At 36.6% G+C, this 16,341-nt stretch overlaps 1 protein-coding gene across 1 annotated transcript in view; it reads left to right on the forward strand.

Annotated features, from left to right (window-relative positions):
* Positions 1–16,341, forward strand: part of ADGRB3 (adhesion G protein-coupled receptor B3) — a 709,724-nt gene that overhangs the window by 320,270 nt on the left and 373,113 nt on the right. The window contains exons 10-11 of the mRNA XM_090282641.1: positions 11,134–11,202; positions 15,377–15,485. Of these exons, the coding sequence (XP_090138767.1) occupies positions 11,134–11,202; positions 15,377–15,485 (178 nt within the window). The remainder of the gene's footprint in view (positions 1–11,133; positions 11,203–15,376; positions 15,486–16,341) is intronic.

The raw sequence follows: 16,341 nt of genomic DNA on the forward strand, positions 1-16,341 counted from the left end.
ATTTTTTGAGTAATTTTCATACTGTTTTCCACAGTGGCTGCATCAGTCTGCAGTCCCACCAACAGTGCACTAGGGTTCCCTTTTCTCCATATCCTCTCCAGCACTTGTTTGTTGATTTATTAATGATAACCATTCTGACAGGTGTGAGGTGATATCTCATTGTGGTTTTTATTTGCATCTCTCTGATGACTAGTGATGTTGAGCAACTTTCATATGCCTATGGGCCATCTGTATGTCCTCCTTGGAGAAGTGTCTGTTCAGGTCCTTTACCCATTTTTTAATTGAATCGTTTGTCTTCCTGGTGTTCAGTTATATGAGTTCTTTATATATTTTGGAGATCAAACCATTTGATCAAACCATTTTGATCTTATTCTAGTGTATGGTGTAAGTTGGTGGTCTAGTTTAATTTTTTTTTTTTTTTTTTTGCATGTACCAGTCTAGTTCTCCCAACACCATTTATTGAAAAGACTACTTTTATTTCATGGTATGCTCAAGTCCCTTTGTCAAATATTAATTGACCAAAGAGGCATGGGACTATTTCTAGGCTCTCTACTCTGTTCCATGGATTTCTGTGTCTGTTCTTATGACAGTACCAGGATGTTTTGATTACACTGGCCTTGTAGTACAGTTTTATATCAACTATTGTGATCTCTCCAACTTTATTCTTCTTTCTCAAGATTGCTAAGGCTATTCAGGGTCTTTTTTTGTTCCATGTAAATTTTTTAAGTATTTCTTCTAGATCAGAGAAATGTGCCATTGGTATTTTAATAGAGATTACATTGAATCTATAGATTGCTTTGGGTAGTATGGATTTTAATAATGTCACTTCTTTCAATCCATGAACACAGTATATGCTTCCACTTATATACTTAATCTTCCTTAATTTCTTTCTTTAGTGTTCTATAGTTTTTCAAGTAGAGGCCTTTTACTTCCTTGGTTACATTTATCCTAGGTACTTTATTTTTCTTGTTGCTATAGTAAAGGGGATTTTTTTCCTAGTTTCTGGTAGTTCATTGTGTAAAAAAAATGCTATTAATTTCTGAATATTGACTTTGTATCACACTACTTTGCTAGATTCACTTATTAGGTTGAGTAGTTTTTTGGTGGAGACTCTAGGGTTTTCTATGTACACTGTCATGTAATCTACAGTAATTGCAGTTTTACTTCCTACTTCCCAATTTGGATACCTTTTATTTATTTTTCTTCTCTAATCACTGTGGCTGCAGTTCCAGTACTACATTGAATAAGAGAGGTGAAAGTGGACACCCTAGTTTTGTCCTGATCTTAAGGAAACTTTTTAGTTTTCCTCCCATTGAATATGATACTGACAGTGTATTTGTCATATATGGCCTTTATTATGTTGAGGTATGCTACCTCTATTCCTGCTTTGCTGAGTGCTTTTATCATAAATGGGTGCTAGAATTTATTAAGTGCTTTTTCTGCATCTATTGATATGATCATGTGATTTTTGCCTTTCATTTTGTTTATGTTATGTATCACATTTATTAGTTTGCAAATATTGTATCATCCTTGCATCCATGAGATAAATCCCACTTGATCATGGTGTATGATCTTTTTAATGTATTGTTGGATCTGGATTGCCAATACTTTGTTGAGGATTTTACTATCTATGTTCATCAGAGATATTGGCCTGTGATTTTCTTTGTTGTGTCTTTACCTGGTTTGGATTTTAGGATAATACTGGCCTCATAAAAACACTTTGGAACTCTTCCATCTTCTTGAGTTTTTTGGAATAATTTGAGAAAAATAGTAGTTACTTTTTCTTTGAATGTTTGGTAAAATTTGCCTGGGAAGCCATCTGATTCAGGGCTTTTGTATGCTGGTAGATTTTTTTTTTTATTAAGGCTTCAATTTCACTGGTTGTTATCAGTCTAATCAGGCTTTCTGCTTCTTTTTTATTCAGTTTTTTTATTCAGTTTTTGAAGATTGTATGTTTCTAGAAATATGTCAATTTTTCCCAGTTTGTCTAATTTCTTGCCATATTTCTGTGGTATCATTTGTAACTTTTCATCTTTTATTTCTGATTTCATTTCTTTGTGTCCTCTCTCTTTTTTTCTTGATGACTCTAGTTAAAGGTTTGTCAATTTTTTTTTTTTACCTTTTCAAAGAACCAGCTCCTGGATTTATTGATCCTTTGAAATCTTCTTTTAGTCTTTATGTCATTTGATTCTACTTCAATCTTGATTATTTCCTTCCTTCTACTCACTCTAGGCTTTGTTTGTTGTTGTTCCTCTAGTTCTTGTAGTTGTAGAGTTAGATTGTTTATTTGAGATTTTTCAGTCTTCTTTAGGTAGACATGTATTGCTATTAACTTCCCTCTCAGGACTGCTTTCACTGTGTCCCATACGTTTTGGGCTGTTTTGTGTTCATTTTCATTTATTTCTTGATACTTTTTTATTTCTTCCTTGATGTCATTGTTAACCCATTTATTATTTAATAACATGTTATTCATTCTCCATGTATTCAAATGTTTTTGAGCTTTTTCCTCATGGTTGGTCTAGTTTCAAGCCATTGTGATCAGAGAAGATGCTTGATATAATTTCCGTTTTTTAAAGTTTGTTGAGGCTTGTTTTGTGTCCTAACTATGGTGATTGATCTTTAAAAATTATTCATGTGAATTTGAAAAGAATGTATTTTGCTTATTTGGGGCAAGATGTTTTGTAAATATAAATTAAGTTTATTTGATCTAGAGTGCCAATCAATGCCACAATACCCTTGTGGATTTTTGGTTTGGACGATCTATCCACTGTTGACAATGGGGTATTAAAATCCCTTACAATGACTACATTGCTATCAATTTTCTTAGAGTCCTCCAATATTTTCCTTATATATTTAGGTGCTTCTGTGTTGGGTACATATTTGTTTACAAGGGTTATATCTTCTTATTGGACAACTTTCTTAAGTTGTCTCTTGTTATGGCCTTTGTTTTGAAGTCTGTTTTGTCTAATAGAAGTATTGCTACCTCAGCTTTTGTTTCTCATGCCCATATGCTTGGAATATTTTTTTTTTTTATCTCTTTACTTTCAGCCTCTGTTGATCTTTCATTCAAAGATGGGTCTCTTATAGACAGCATATATCTGGGTCATGATTTCTTATCCATTTATCTATCCTGTGTCTATTGATTGGGCATTTAATCCATTTACATTTAAGGTTATTATTGATAGGTACTTATTCATTGCCATTTTCTTTCTTTGTGCCTGTGTTACACCTCCCCCCATCTTAAAGCATGCCCTTTAGCATCTCTTGCAATGCTAGTTTGGTGGAGATGTACTCTTTTAGTTTTTTTTTTTTTTTTTTTTTTTTTTTTGTATGTGAAACTCCTTATTTTGCCCTCCATTTTAAATTAGAGCTTTGGCTGGTAGAGTAGTCTTGGTTGTGGGCCTTTGCTTTTCATTAGTTCAAATAGTTCAAATAGTTCCTGCTATTCCCTCCTGGCTTGTAGTGTTCTATTGAGAAATCAGCTGGTAGCCTTATCAGAACTCCCTTGTATGTTACTAGCTCTTTCTCCCTTGCTGCCTTTAATATTATTTCTTTATCTTTAAAATTTTGCCATTTCACTTATGATGTGTCTTGGAGTGGGCCTCACTGGGTTCATCGTAATTAGGACCATCTGTGCTTCCTGGACTTGTGTGACTTTGTCCCTCACCAAGTTGGAGATGTTTTCTGTCATTATTTTTTCAAACAGGTTTTCTATCACTTGCTCTTTTTCTCTCCTCCTGGAATCTGTATGATGCAAATATTATTATGTTTTATTTTGTCCTGTAGCTCTCTTGCACTATATTCTTTCTTTTTTGTCTTTTTCATTTTGCTGCTCTCACTGGGTGTTTTTTATTTCTACTTTGTCTTCCAACTCACTGATTCAGTCCTCTGCTTCATCTAGCCTGCTTTTAATTTCTTCTAGTGTAGTCTTCCTTTCAGATATTGTAGTCTTCATATCCTCCTGGTTCTTACTCATAGTTTCTGTCATTTTTCATGCTGATGTAGGTCCCACTAAGTTTCTTGTAGTTCACACTGAGTTCCTTTAGCACCCTTAATAAACATTACTTTAAACTTTATGTATGATAGATTGCTTGTCTCAATTTCATTTAGTACTCCTTCTGGGAACTTCTCTCTTCCTTTTGATTGTGGGTTGTTTCTTTGTTTCCCCATTTTAGGTGGATCTTTTTGTTTGTCTCCGCTTCTTAGACTGATCTTCTTTTACTTCATATCTTCATCAGGTGGACTTCTGTGGTAGGAGTCCTGTGGGACTCAGTGGTGCAATCTCCTTGAACTCCTGAGCTGGATACTGTAGGGATGCTCTTTATGCAGTTTATGTGGGCTCTCTTATTGTAATTGGGTTTTGGTTGTTGGCCCATTCATTGGTGGGGTCTCCCCTCCAGCTGGCTGACTGAGAGTCACAACCCCCACCTTGTCTTGTAAGTATTGTACAGGAGCTTCCAGAACAAAACAAAACAACCCAGCAAACAAAACTCAGACCAGCAAAAATACACACCATCCACTACCATGAGAGCAACCACAAATGAGCTAAGATTAATAAAGGTGGAAAGAGAATAAGAATATTATATGAAAGGAAAAGAAATATGAGGTTACTAGTGGAAAAAATAATGATTTTGAGAAAGTAGAGGGAGGAGGAGTAATAAGAGTAGGGATTAGAAATAGGCAAATAAAATGAGAAAATAAAATTTACAATGTAGATAAAATAGGGCTGGAATAAGGCAAAATGGAGTAAGAAAAGGGAAGAGTACAATATATGGTTTGGAGAAAAAGTAGTGGAAAAACAGAAACCAATTTGAAGAAAACCAACCACTGCAACAATGTCCCTGAGAAATAAGCAAGGATTAATAAAGGTGGAAAGAGAATAAGAATATTATATGAAAGGAAAAAGAAAGAAAAGAAAACAAAGATTGTGAGATGTCTAAAGGAAAAAAAAAAAAGGTTTTGAGAGGATAAAGGAAGGAGAAATAATAAGTGTATGAGTTAGAAACCAGGCTAAGAAAGGGAGAAAACAAAATGTAAAGCAAAAATAAGACAGTGCTGGAGGAAGGTGAAATGGAGTAGGACAGGGAAACCGTACAATGAAAGATCTAAAATTAAAAAATAGTAAACAACTAGGGATAAAATTGAAGAAATGCAACAACAACCCCACTATCAATGACAACTGAGCAAATATTAATAAAAGCAGAATGACATTAAGGTTATTACAAGAAAGGGAAAATGAATGTGAAATGACTAATGGAAAGAAAGACTGTGTTGAGAGGATGGAGAGAGGAAAAATAGTAAGAATGAGGAATAGAAACAAGGCATAGAAAGGGGAAAATAATATTTAAAATAAAAATAAGAAAGAGAAGGATGAAAGCAAAATGGAGTAAGAGAAAGGAAGAATAAAATATGAAATTTGAATTAAAATTAAAATAAAAATTAAAAAATAATAGAAATAAAAAATATATAAAAATAATAAAGTAAAATAAAAATAGTGAAATAACAGAGACAAAATTGAAGACAGAAAAACAATGTTTAAAACTATGCAGGAGGGAAAATAGCACAAATAATGAAAAAGAACAAGGTGGAATTTATTTCAAAAAGTCTAGTGTCTGTTGGCCTATTGTCCTCTCCTTCATGATCTGTCCCTGACATCAGCGTGTGTCCCAGTCTAGCTTTAGGCAGCCTGTTCAAGGCTGCAAGCGATCCACAGTCTGTGGCTGTCTCTCACAGGCCTGGCTGGTCCTTGCTGTTCTGCCTGGCTGGCTTTCTACCGGCACAAGGCCCAGGGGAGGTTCATCTCATGTCCGACAGCATCACCTGTACCACCTTCACATGCCTCTTGATGGGGCCTCTGGTGTGAGAGAAAGGTGGGATTCCCTGAGTCACGCCCCCAGAGGCGCTGTTCAGCCTTCAGGAAAGACAGTGGGTGTGTTCCCTGCCCCTGCGTCATAAGTCTTGGTCTGTCCCAGATTATTTCCAATTATATATAGTTTCTGATGAATTAGCTGTCTGTGTCATGTGAGGAGCCAATCTGTGTGAAAGCGTCAGCACTTTATTGCTTGGTGCTGATGGCAGCTCTGCATGTGAAGTGAGGCTGGGTGGGGCCCTGAATACCTCTTGCTGCACCAATTTCTAGTCTCTGCTCTGCTGTTAGTGGAATAGAGTCTGAGGACGAGGCAGCATAGCATCTGATAAAAGTTTGTAAAGGGCTCCTTTGGAGATTCTCTTTCTTTTCCTTGCAGATATGCACATGGCAGAGGGTTCTTGAGCCTGGCCATACTGTTCTGTGGAGTTTGCAATCCTACAGGTGGGGGATGGGCATGCCTTCCTCTTCCCAAGGGTTTGTACTCCGAGGTTTGAGTGGCCCTGCCTGGCTGCAAAGTATCTCAGGCACTCAGCTCTTGCCCATCCAGTTCCTGGCTCACTGCTCTCGCAGGAGGCTCTGACCCAAACCTTCCGTTCTGTGTGCTGGGTGGGGCCCCACAATCCCTTCAGTGTGCAGCCTTCTACTCTTCTTGGCCAGCTGGGTTCAGTGGGCACAAACCACACTTTGAATCTGACTTCTTTGCTGGCAGGGAATCTATATGCATGTTTGGGGTCCCTGCTCAGCCATGCCTCTGCTCCCTTCTTAAAAAGGTTCCTATGTGGCACCACGCTTGCAGGTCCAAGCCACTGTCCAGCTCTCTGTGCACTCCACCTCCTGAAAAGGCAGATCGTCTTTTTTCTTCAAGGGCAGTCACAGCCTACCAGTGCCTCCAACAGTTCCAGGAGATAGAATTTCTCTCTTGGACTCTCTGGGTTGGCGCTGCAGCTACGGATGTGCTGGGATGTGCTGCTCACTGTGTGCGCGCAGCCTGAGTCTCCCAGACTCTGTATATCCTCCCAAATCTTTCCCTGTTGAGGGTTTCCTGAGCCGAACCGGGCCCGTGTTCCAGGAGGGGCAGGAGCCACTAAGCTGTGTTTTGTCTCCTCTTCTCTCCTCCATTGTAGGCACCTTGTGCAGGGTATTTCCCCTTCGACTAATAAAATCTCTTACTGGACTGTGCAAAGTTTCCTCTGTACTCCTTGCCTTCAAAAAAACCATATCAGCTATGATTATTCAGGTTACTTGTCAGAAAACCAACTGAAAATCCATGCTGGGGGCACAGGCAAGTGGGCTCAGCTTCCACCTATGAGGCTGCCATCTTCCTCCATCTGTGCTTTTCTTTATAACATACATTTTCTGCACTGATTTTTGTAACACTTCCTGCAAAGAAAAAGCAGAGTCATGCCTCTGTGACCTTTGTGCCCAATAGCTGTTGAGCACAGCACCTTTCACATAGTAGGTGTTTTATGACAATGACACTGAAAACCCCTCTCAGCAGAATGTATTCTTAGGAATAACAGTTTTCTGCTGAATAAATTACAGGCCCTAAAGTCAGCAGTTCATCAGCTCTGTGCTGTACATATTGCCCAGAGAGGAATAGACTATAAAAGAGGATCAGAGAGAGAGCCTCTGGTTGTGAAAGTCTATAGCAACATTATAGGTGCACATTTGCCATAATGTGTCCATAAAGACAAATCATGCAGCCAGTCATAAAAAAGATAACACAGAGGGTATAAAATCATAAAGCTGCCGTATATTGAGTACTTACTTTGTGTCAGATACTGTGCTAAGAATTAGCTCCAAGCTTCCCAACATTTATTACCATCTTTACAAGTTAAAGAAGTATAGTATAGCTGGGCAACATTAGCCCAGAACCACTCCGTTTATAAATGTTAGGGAAACTTTAAACCAGGTTTTCCTAGTTCAAGATCTCTACGTAGACTCTGTCAAAGACACTCAAATATTTGTTCAAATCAGCCTAGGCCATAGATTAGACCTGATCAAAACAAGGCAAAACAATAATCTATTGTCACAGGTAGCTGAGGGGCTCACATAAGTGATATGATACATAAGTTATCAAAAGAGAGATATTAGCACAATTAGCAGAGCTCTTAAACAACTCTAGCAAGTAGTATTATCTGTTGCCATGGAAACTGCTTCATTCTTTTCTCAAAAATTCAGTTGAGTGGCCTGAAATGTTATGAGTCCCCTGTTTAAAATACGGTGTTTGTTTCTGCTGTTTATCTAACAGTCTGATCTTTGAGCAAATGTCAAAATGAATTGCTATACATAGATATGTATCCTCCCAATGTGCATGAGACCTATTAGAGTAGACTTAGCCCAGAGGAATGATGTCTGAGTCCTGTTAGGGAACTGGAGGTATCCTGATTCGGTAACTTCATTACAGCCCCACGTTGCTTCAGGATGGGTCACATTCTGAAAAAGGTGCTATTAGGCGATTTCGCTGTTGTGCAAATCTGTAGGGGCCCTGATGAACAAAACAACAGGAGGCTGAATTAAGCAAAGAGAAAATGATGCAATCAAGAGACGTGAGCTGTATGAGGCTGCTGCTTGAATAACATGCCACAATATTCTACAGTAAACTTATTTTTTTGTATAAGTGGAGTGCACTCTAAAATAATGATTAGAAGTTTAGTATAGTAAATACATAAGCCAAAAACATAATAATGTTTTATCATTTTCAAGTATTATGTACTGTACATAACTACGTGTTATACTTTTATATGACTGACAACACAGTAGGTTTGTTTATACAGCATCAGCACAAACATGTGAGTAATGTGTCGTGCTATGACTTTAGGATGACTATGATGTCACTGGGCCATAGAAATTTTTAAGCTCCATTTTAATCTAATGGGATCACCATGGTATATGTGGTCCACTGGGATCCAAATGTCATTATGTGATGCATGACTGCATTTTTTTTTAAAGTTAGGATCTTATTGAACACCTGCTAGAGACAAGACATTGTATGTGCTGAGGATACAGTGATGCGTAAGAAAGGCTGTCCACCAAACCCCCACCTAAGATGTTTAGGCTCAGCTCACTGTGCTCCAGCATGGGCCCACAACTGATCATTCCTAAGTCCGACCTACAGGAAGAAGGAGAAGTTTATTCTGTACTACTTTCTTAGTACTATGGTCTTAGTAGAGACTGATTTATCAGCCTTAGAAAATAGTATGAAAACATTTCTTAGGTTCTCTGTTTGGTGAGTGGAATGTATATTTAATTGTGTTCTTATGTGTGCCCTTTGCTCATTTAAAAATAATTGAACTCTGAATTTATCGTTCTGATCAAGGAATCATATGTGCGCTCATGTACAGCACAGAGTCACTGACCCGCTGTCAGCAAACCATTCATTTTGAAATATTTTCCCAGAAATGGAGATGCATTTACACAAATTGCTTCCCATCCTCTTGGTGTCTCTTGTTAGCAGCAGCATGCATTTTGTATGAGAGCTGGCAGGGGTTAGGATGCAGATAACAGTCACGGACCTCACTCAGCACAGCTAACTGGCATGTACAGGGATGACATCTGCATCTTTTGCCTCATTAGCACCGTGTCCCCTTCTGAGTTAACCAGCCACAGGCAATTGGAGAACTCTGAAGGTTAATTCTTTCTGCCCATAGGTAAAGTTACAGCTCAATGGACTAAGCCCTTAAAATGTTATCACTCCAACCAGGCAACTTTAAGTGGAAAAGAAATGGCTGGTAGTACAATACAAAAAGGTTAACGGAATTGAAAACAGGTCTAAAAAGACTTGCAGTTTTTCTCAAGAGTTGCATAAAATTTTCTGTTACTTTTATAGAGATCATGACTCAAAACATGTTTCAACCATGTGATTGGCAGAAACTATTAAAATAAATCGTACAAACAGGGCGATTAAATATAGATACTAACAGCTTCAAACCCTGGGAGAAGAGAAATGAAGCAGCTTTGTTTTTCTTCTAAAAACACCCAGGTGAATTTATTTGAAACTAGAATAAAGGCCTGTTTTGAAAAGCTTGCTAGGGAGGAAGACTGACAAGGCTAAAATTATGAGTATTTCTTCCCTCGAGGGAGTCTTTTTCTGAGCTAATGTATCAGTATGAGGCTGTGCTCCTGCTAAATTACGTAGACCAGTTAGAAGAGTCTCTGAGGACCCCACCAAGGGACTGGTGTCTTTGTAGTTTAAGACAAACGTTATGACTTCACTGTATACTTCTTAGATCTCCTGTGATCCCAAGTCACAGCTCGTCTTCACCAGGTGCCCTGGTTTTCCTCTCCCAGTACCTACATCTTGAAGATGCAGTGCAGCGTGAGAGGAGAAGGAGGTCTCTCTCTGGTAAACATCCCTCGTGTGTAAAATGAGCACAAGCACAGATGAACAGAACTGAGCCCCATACTCTGTCAATGTGGACATTGGGAATGAAAAACGAATGCCAAAATGTACCTGTCTGTACATGAAGAGAAAGTAAAACACTTGTGTTAGGTACTGGTAGACTAAGGTAAAGCCAGCAGTCTTCAACAGTTAGTTAGGGGCAAGGGTGATGGCAGGGCTTCGGAACTTTAATGCAAACATGTTACTGTGTCTATTCTTTCCTCCATTGTGGTTTCCTGGCAGAAAGCAGAGGACTAAAGATAAACATTTGAAATAGCTAAGGTTTATTGAGCACATACCATGTGTTAAATGCCAGGTACTTGGGAAAACTATGTATAATCTTTGAAATAGATAGTTGTAAAAGTTAAGGAAAACTAACCAGGAAAGGCAGAGCCAGGATCCAGCTGAGGAAGCCTGGTGCTTGCCTCCATTTTGCCTTTGGCCGTGGTGTGTGCCTTCAATATAATGCTCATTGAAATGGCAAAACTAGTAGCCAGCATGGTTCACAAGTAGCTGGACAACTTGTAATAAGATAAACATGAGACTTTAAAGACAGAAGGAATAAAACTTATTTCTAAGGAATAATTGTACAATGGCATGGCAGAATGGAATATAGAGTTTATTACAGAACACACTTTTATGAGTGAAATAAGTGTTTCACCTATTCTGATGTCTACTGAGGTGTATTTGTAAAGTAATGTAGAGATTCTAGAATTATGGTGTTGAGGGAGGGTCCTCAGAGATCTTCCAGAATAATATGTTAGGGGCGTACAGCAATATTGCAAAGTGCTTATGTCCTCATCATAAAATCAGAACAAATCAATATTGTTGAAAAGTATATTCTGTCATGTAACCTTAAACCTTTATCTAATTTAATTTTCAGAACTTCTTTCAAATAGTTAGCAACCTTCTAGATGAAGAAAACAAAGAAAAATGGGAAGATGCACAACAGGTAAGGCTGGAGTGTTTTATAACTTAAAGCAAAGTTGTCTAAATAAAGTTTAAAAATATGTGAAGAAATTAATGGCTTACTATCCCAAGAACACAAAAGAAGACTTTTAAAAGTCATTGTAGATTATATCATACTAATTTTAGAAAAAACAAATAATCTATTTTATCATAATAATCAATGGAATAAATGATCTTTCTAAATTTGAGAAAACGGAGCAGGTTTAACTAATTTATAACTTTAAGGTATTAATACATAATAACCATACGTCCTGTTGTTCAGTTTCTTTCCTGTCTACAGACTATGGTAAAGACAGCAAATCTAAAAGCATATATTGCAAATGGGACTGTGAGGCACTAACAAGTAAAATTATTTTCATTTACTATAACACACATAATCTGGATCATATATACAGATGTGCATTTTGATTCAAAGCCAAGAGTTCTGAATATGATTTCTCATTTTAAAAGTTTAAATAAAAATTTCTGCTTCCCCACTGCTTCTTTCCACTGTGCATGATCAGCACAGCCAACGGCCTTATGGGTTTAGTTGTTACTTTAAAGTGCTTTGTATTGCCACTTGTGTAATACTGGCATATGGTTAATAACATTTTTTCCAGATTACAGAAAAAGTTAGTTAGAGGTTCAGAAAGGAAGAATGAGAAAGTTTCTTTTTTTTAATCCTGTAAAAATTTAATTTAACTGAATGTTAAACTTCTTTAAATTGTCTACTTGACCCTTGTTAAAAATTCCAAGGGAACAATGCATTCTTAAAAATAAGAATATTTTCTGAGGTTCAGTTGAGCCATCTATGCCCTTCTCCCTTTATAGTCACATTCTGAGCCCCCACAAGTAAAGCATGACCTTTATTACTATTGTGATAGGAGTTCTAAAAATAGTCCAGTGTGGGTCTGTCTCATTATTAGGTACAAATTCTGTACTTTTGGCCATAGCAAGAAAAAAAAATAGTTTAAAACCTCTGAATCCTTTTCTACTAGTTTGAATTATATATTTGTCCTTGGCTTTTTTCAAGAAGAAAGACTAATCCACTCACTGTAAGAAAATGGTGTCTTTCCTTAGAATACTACTGCAAAGGTTAAGCAAATCTTTCTAAAATGCTGGAGACTATTAATTAGGGATACATTTAGAACAATTTATAGTACCCTATTTATAACAAGACTGCAATTAATAAGATGCCAGTATTTATTGTGATGTCCCAACTTGAGCAAACAATGAATGATGGCAGAATTTCTCATCATGGAAGATCCATAATCCATAATCCATCTATTTCCTTGTGATATTGACTTAACCGTAGTCTTATCTTTTACTTAGTTTTCAGTTGCGATGATCCTAAATGCTTTATAAAAATAACTATTTGAAATAAAAAATAACTGTCTTTGTAGCTTTTACTAAAAGGAATTTTCATAAACACAGCCATGTGGTAAATGAGTCTCCAGGTGTGTGGCACAAAGGGTGAACTCCTCAGAAATAAGCATTGTTTAAAATCCACCAAAGATAGTGCCTTGTCCTTTGAGAGTTCCCTTATCTTATTTTAGAAGAATTGCCTCAGCAAAATAAAATATAAATCATAGCTATATACGCATTAGGAAAACTAGCTGAGTAACATGGTGAATATTGACATCAGGAGGTGTTTGCCAACGAATATTACACTTTTGAACAACAACAAAACAAAAAAAAAAAACAGACTCATTTCAGAAATTGTTTGCTGTAAATCAAACACAGTTACGAAGGATCAAACTATATTTAGTTACAGCATTCTTCTCAAAATATAGTATACCAAAGTGGGAAAAAAGACTATACTTTATATTGCACTATTTTGTACACCAGCACTGTGATTGGAACTGAAAAGTCCATTTCAGTCAAGGCAAGCAATTTTAATTTCAGTCATGATACTATGTTCTGTGTTTTCATTATACTGAAAATGCATGTGTCTGTAGCAGGAGTGGGAAAACTTCAACCAGTGACCCAAATCCAGCCTGATATGGGTTTTGTAAATAAACTTTAGGAATATAGCCATGCCTGTTCATTCACATAATATCTATTGCTGCTTTGGTGGGACAAGGACATAGATGAGTTGTTCCAACAAAGACTCCCTGACCCACACAACATAAAATGTTTACAGTCTGGCCCTTTACATAAAAAGGGTTACCAACCTCTCTGCTGTACAGCATTTAACTACTGCTGGGAAAAATGTAATTAAAAGCAAAATCTTCTGCCCACCTAGAAAACCTCTCCACAAAGGTAGAAGAGAAAGAAAAATGTCTTAACTGAATAAACATTAAACCAGAATGTGATGAATGTCACAGGCAATCTGCTGAGAGAATTCAAAGACAAAAAGAAATCTCACACTTTTATATAGTCAAGTGAATACAACACATTACACATGTTCTCTAGATAAACAGTAACTAGTCCTCAAATAAGAGGACTTGATAGCATAATTTGTCACACACAATTCATGTGAAATTTACCTGGTAATTGAGGTGACCAGTTGTTAGTTGATTGTCTTTATCCAAAGTAAAAAATAAATAAATAAAAAGCCTCTTATATTTTAAGAACTAAAGGAGGCTTTGCAACTTAGAGCAAGATGCCTGCTGACATTAGGCACTTATGCTCCCACAGAAACTGAGAGGTCTTTCTCCATAATTATATTTCAGAGAGACATGCCTAGGTCTTAAAGCTGGTAAGAGTCTCTTTCACTTTTTGAAAAGATTTACATCTATTTCAAAGAGACAGAAAAAGAACTTAGCAATTACTAGAAAGTAAATGCTCTAAGAAAAGGAACAGGGGAGTGGGTTTGGGGACAAGTATTTCTTATTTCCAACAGGCAAAATTAAACATCTTATTGTTAATTTGTATTTGCCCTTATACTACACATACTCACATACATATACACCTACATGAAAGCCGAAGGAAGCATGCAGTAGTAGTAGGAAGCTGTGAGTGGATGGAAATTTTATGCACATTTTTGGAAAAAGAATGAGGAACTTTCAGAATTCATATTTAATGATTGGAAATGTAGGTAAGAAACAGAATTTATCACAAAAATCTTTCTGAAACTAAAATAAAAGCTATCTGTGCCAAGCATTTGTAAATGCAGTATCCACTGTTGATGTCTTCAAATATATGTGAGTAAATATATATCCTCATTGTTTGATTTTTAGATGGGCACAGTCACAGGCTTCTGTTAAATACACACAGTGTGCCCGCTACCCTCACTGCCTAACGTCTTCCTCCTCTTCTGGCCTTCTGGCTCTTCCATTATGCTTCCCCCTCTGTACTAGTCTTTCCAAATACAAAGCCACTAAAACTCTTTAATCTAGTTCATTTTTTCATAGCTAGAAGCAGCAATGGTGCTAAATGGGTAAAAGAAATGAACCGAACTTCAAAAGACTTTTTTGTTCTAATATGGATATATAATGCAGGCTGCCATTAAAAGCATAACAGGTTATACATGCTAAAATTCATGTTACCTTTTAAAGGGCTTTCATGTTCTCCACACACTGAGCTATTATCAGAATCAGGTCATCTTTAAAAAACACACATCTGTTTGTAGTGCGTGAGGTGGCCCAACGTGAGGTTTGTTCTGTGTATGTATATGCGAAGCACCTACACCAGAGCTATTATTATGATCCTGAAAGTATTCCTGAAGTTATTTATACAGTGACTATTATAATTATTAGAAATAAATATCCTCTCAAGATATTTAGTTATTATGCAGTACACTTAGTAGTTTGTAAATATCTTTGTGATGGCAACAATAATTGTTTTTTCTTTCAGTGTTCATCATATAGATGCTAATTGAAAAATGTAAAAAATGCCAAAATTCCAGTGTTTGTTTTTTATTGTATTTAAGTGAGGTAAAGAACCCATCAAAACTAAAGATACTCTGTGTCTAAGTAGACCATCTGTTAGATGTTTTGAGTTTCCATACATTTATAAAGGATTAATCACTGCATCATATCACTTCCAAAGTTCTTGCTGTGTGACACCTGCTCTCGTTCTCAACTATTAGTTTAAAAAAAATTGTTGCCAGTTGCAGAAATGTCTTTAAATAAAGCAGTACCCATTTGTGACCTCATTATATAGATTTTAAATAGGTCTAGTTATTCCATTATATCGACATTTTATTTCATTCCAATCTTTCCTTATTTTTGTAGATTTATCCAGGCTCTATAGAGTTAATGCAGGTGATTGAAGATTTTATACACATTGTTGGAATGGGGATGATGGACTTTCAGAATTCATACTTAATGACTGGAAATGTAGGTAAGAAATAGGATTTTTCCCAAAATATTACTAAAATTTAAAAAATTGCAAGTACCTGCATCATCCGTTTCTAACTGTAATGTCCACTTTTCCTATCTTTAAGTATCTGACAGTAATGTATTATGAATACTTGATGTCTGATTTTTAAGTGAGTACAACCACATCTACACATGCATGCATCTTCATTAATTTGTATAAATGCATACAGACCTACTTGTGTTTATCTGCACATGTATTTTTAAAGGAGAATATGTGCTTCTTTTTCCATTTGCTGAATGTTCAGTGGTATCCAATCTAACGTAGAAAATATATAATATATACTCTAGCGTGTTTCTTAATGAGTCTTTATAGTCCTTCATACATTGTTCATGAGGATGCTGAGTTCCTTTCTTGCTAGTTGTTCCAAGGATGTACTGAATCTGCATGGGTGGTAGACACTTCAGAATGCCTTTAAGGGCATGATCATGGTGCTATTGCTGCACTGGCAGTTTTCCTGAGTAGCTTCCAAAACACAGTGGATCTCTCCAGTTCCTCTGTAGTGGACTCTGCAATGCTAGAACACATACATTGAAAACATGTTTATTTCTTCAGTTGCCTTTAATATTGTCTCTTACAGGGAGAAATTACACAGCAAAACCTACACACACTTTGAGGCTGTCACAATTACATTGATCCAACAATAATTACGTTAACCAAATGGCGCATTTCTCTTTGTAGTTTAAAAAATAGCAAAGGCAAAAAATAGTCATATATAAAATGCATTGAGTTAACATAGGTTTATAGTTTTCTTGTTTTTTAGTTTCCTCTCATAAGGCTACTGTAATTCATAAAGATTTTCTTTCATCTGCATGCTATA

The sequence above is a fragment of the Furipterus horrens genome, unplaced genomic scaffold (assembly GCF_987537825.1).
Source record: "Furipterus horrens unplaced genomic scaffold, mFurHor1.1.pri manual_scaffold_6, whole genome shotgun sequence".
NCBI lineage: Eukaryota > Metazoa > Chordata > Mammalia > Chiroptera > Furipteridae > Furipterus > Furipterus horrens.